The following is a 1,289-nucleotide window of genomic DNA, read 5'->3' as shown; positions in this document are numbered from 1 at the left end:
AATTCAAAAACGGTAATCGGTATTCCAATTCATCACTCCAATAAAAATCATCTCGATAGGGTAGTTCTTATAGGAATAGTTGTTGCTATTTTTACTTTGCTGTTTGACAAAGTCGCGTGCTTCACATTTTTCATGCAATCCAAATCGAGCACTGAACGTTGAGAAACGAGCTAATTTATTGTATTAAACTCGGTAGTCACTGGTTTTTATTAAGAACAAAAATGTCTAATCTAAATTGTGCGTTTTTAATTATGTATTATAGAATTGGGCAAATTACGCCTTGATTTGGCAAAGGCAAATACAGAGTTCACGCAGCATTTATTGAAAGGTAAAACAATACTTCCTTACAGTTTTCTTGTTGCTTGTAATTGATAAAACCAGCTTCAAAGCCATATACTTTATTATATTTATATTTGAGTTCCTTATTCAAAAGATAACCATTCAAATGTTAACCAATGTATGTACATAAAAACAAAATGCGAATGAAATGCGAACTCGTTTTTTGTTGTTCTATTTAGGAAAGTTCCATTTTCCATTGGCCACAGAAACCAATCGCCAAAGCTATTCCAGTGGGAGATCGTACTAATATTTTGCGCTGGCAACACTAATCCACTAACATCTTTTTATGTTTCCTTTTGCATGCCCATTCCAGCTGTCAGTTGCAATTGTCCCGTTAGCTCGACGCGATTCATCCAAAAGCGACACCGCATAAAAATTGCTTTGCAACGCCAACGAATACAGCAGTCACAGCCGCAAATTAAGCAAAAATTTGCAATTGAGTTGCGTTCACGTTTGTATTCATATCGTTGTTATCGCGAATTAACTGCAATCGCTGTTGTCGTAATTGCTTCAAAACAATCCCAGCTGCCTTCTGTTGTGTCTCCAAAAATAAATTGTGCTCAGCTATCACCAATTGAAAATTTTTTATGCACAGAAAATTGTCATTTGTCTGAACACCTGGATAGTGCTATATCGTCTAAGCAGTACGTAAAACAGCAAAAACAATTCTACCGCGACTACTCTAACGCATCTTTTGGAGCACCACTTAAATACACAGAAGCGCCACTATTGGGTGATCTGTGCCAGAAGTACGGTTTAGTTATTTCACGCACATCCGCCGACGTTGGTCTAAATTACGTAGCTGGTCATAGAAATCAATTTCACAGAAAAATGTCAACATCGAGTCAGAAGGAGTTTAAGCGTCTCCCAACCAATGTTGTGCCAACGCACTATGATTTAGAATTACAGCCGAACCTGGAGGCTTTCACTTTTGAGGGCAAAACTAGTGT

At 37.5% G+C, this 1,289-nt stretch overlaps 1 protein-coding gene across 3 annotated transcripts in view; it reads left to right on the top strand.

The window, feature by feature from the left end:
• The window catches only part of LOC118747350 (puromycin-sensitive aminopeptidase-like), an 8,167-nt gene that overhangs the window by 1,643 nt on the left and 5,235 nt on the right, over positions 1–1,289 (top strand). For 2 of the 3 annotated variants that reach the window (XM_036481405.1, XM_036481407.1), the window contains exons 2-3: positions 263–328; positions 653–1,260. In XM_036481405.1, the coding sequence (XP_036337298.1) occupies positions 263–328; positions 653–1,260 (674 nt within the window). The remainder of the gene's footprint in view (positions 1–262; positions 329–652; positions 1,261–1,289) is intronic. The other variant, XM_036481406.1, reaches the window with a different exon arrangement.

This window comes from Rhagoletis pomonella, unplaced genomic scaffold, assembly GCF_013731165.1.
Source record: "Rhagoletis pomonella isolate Grant_MI unplaced genomic scaffold, Rhpom_1.0 Rhpom_scaffold_00011, whole genome shotgun sequence".
Lineage (NCBI taxonomy): Eukaryota > Metazoa > Arthropoda > Insecta > Diptera > Tephritidae > Rhagoletis > Rhagoletis pomonella.
The sequence above is the reverse complement of the archived record's forward strand: the minus strand, read 5'-3'. Positions and strand labels throughout refer to the sequence as shown.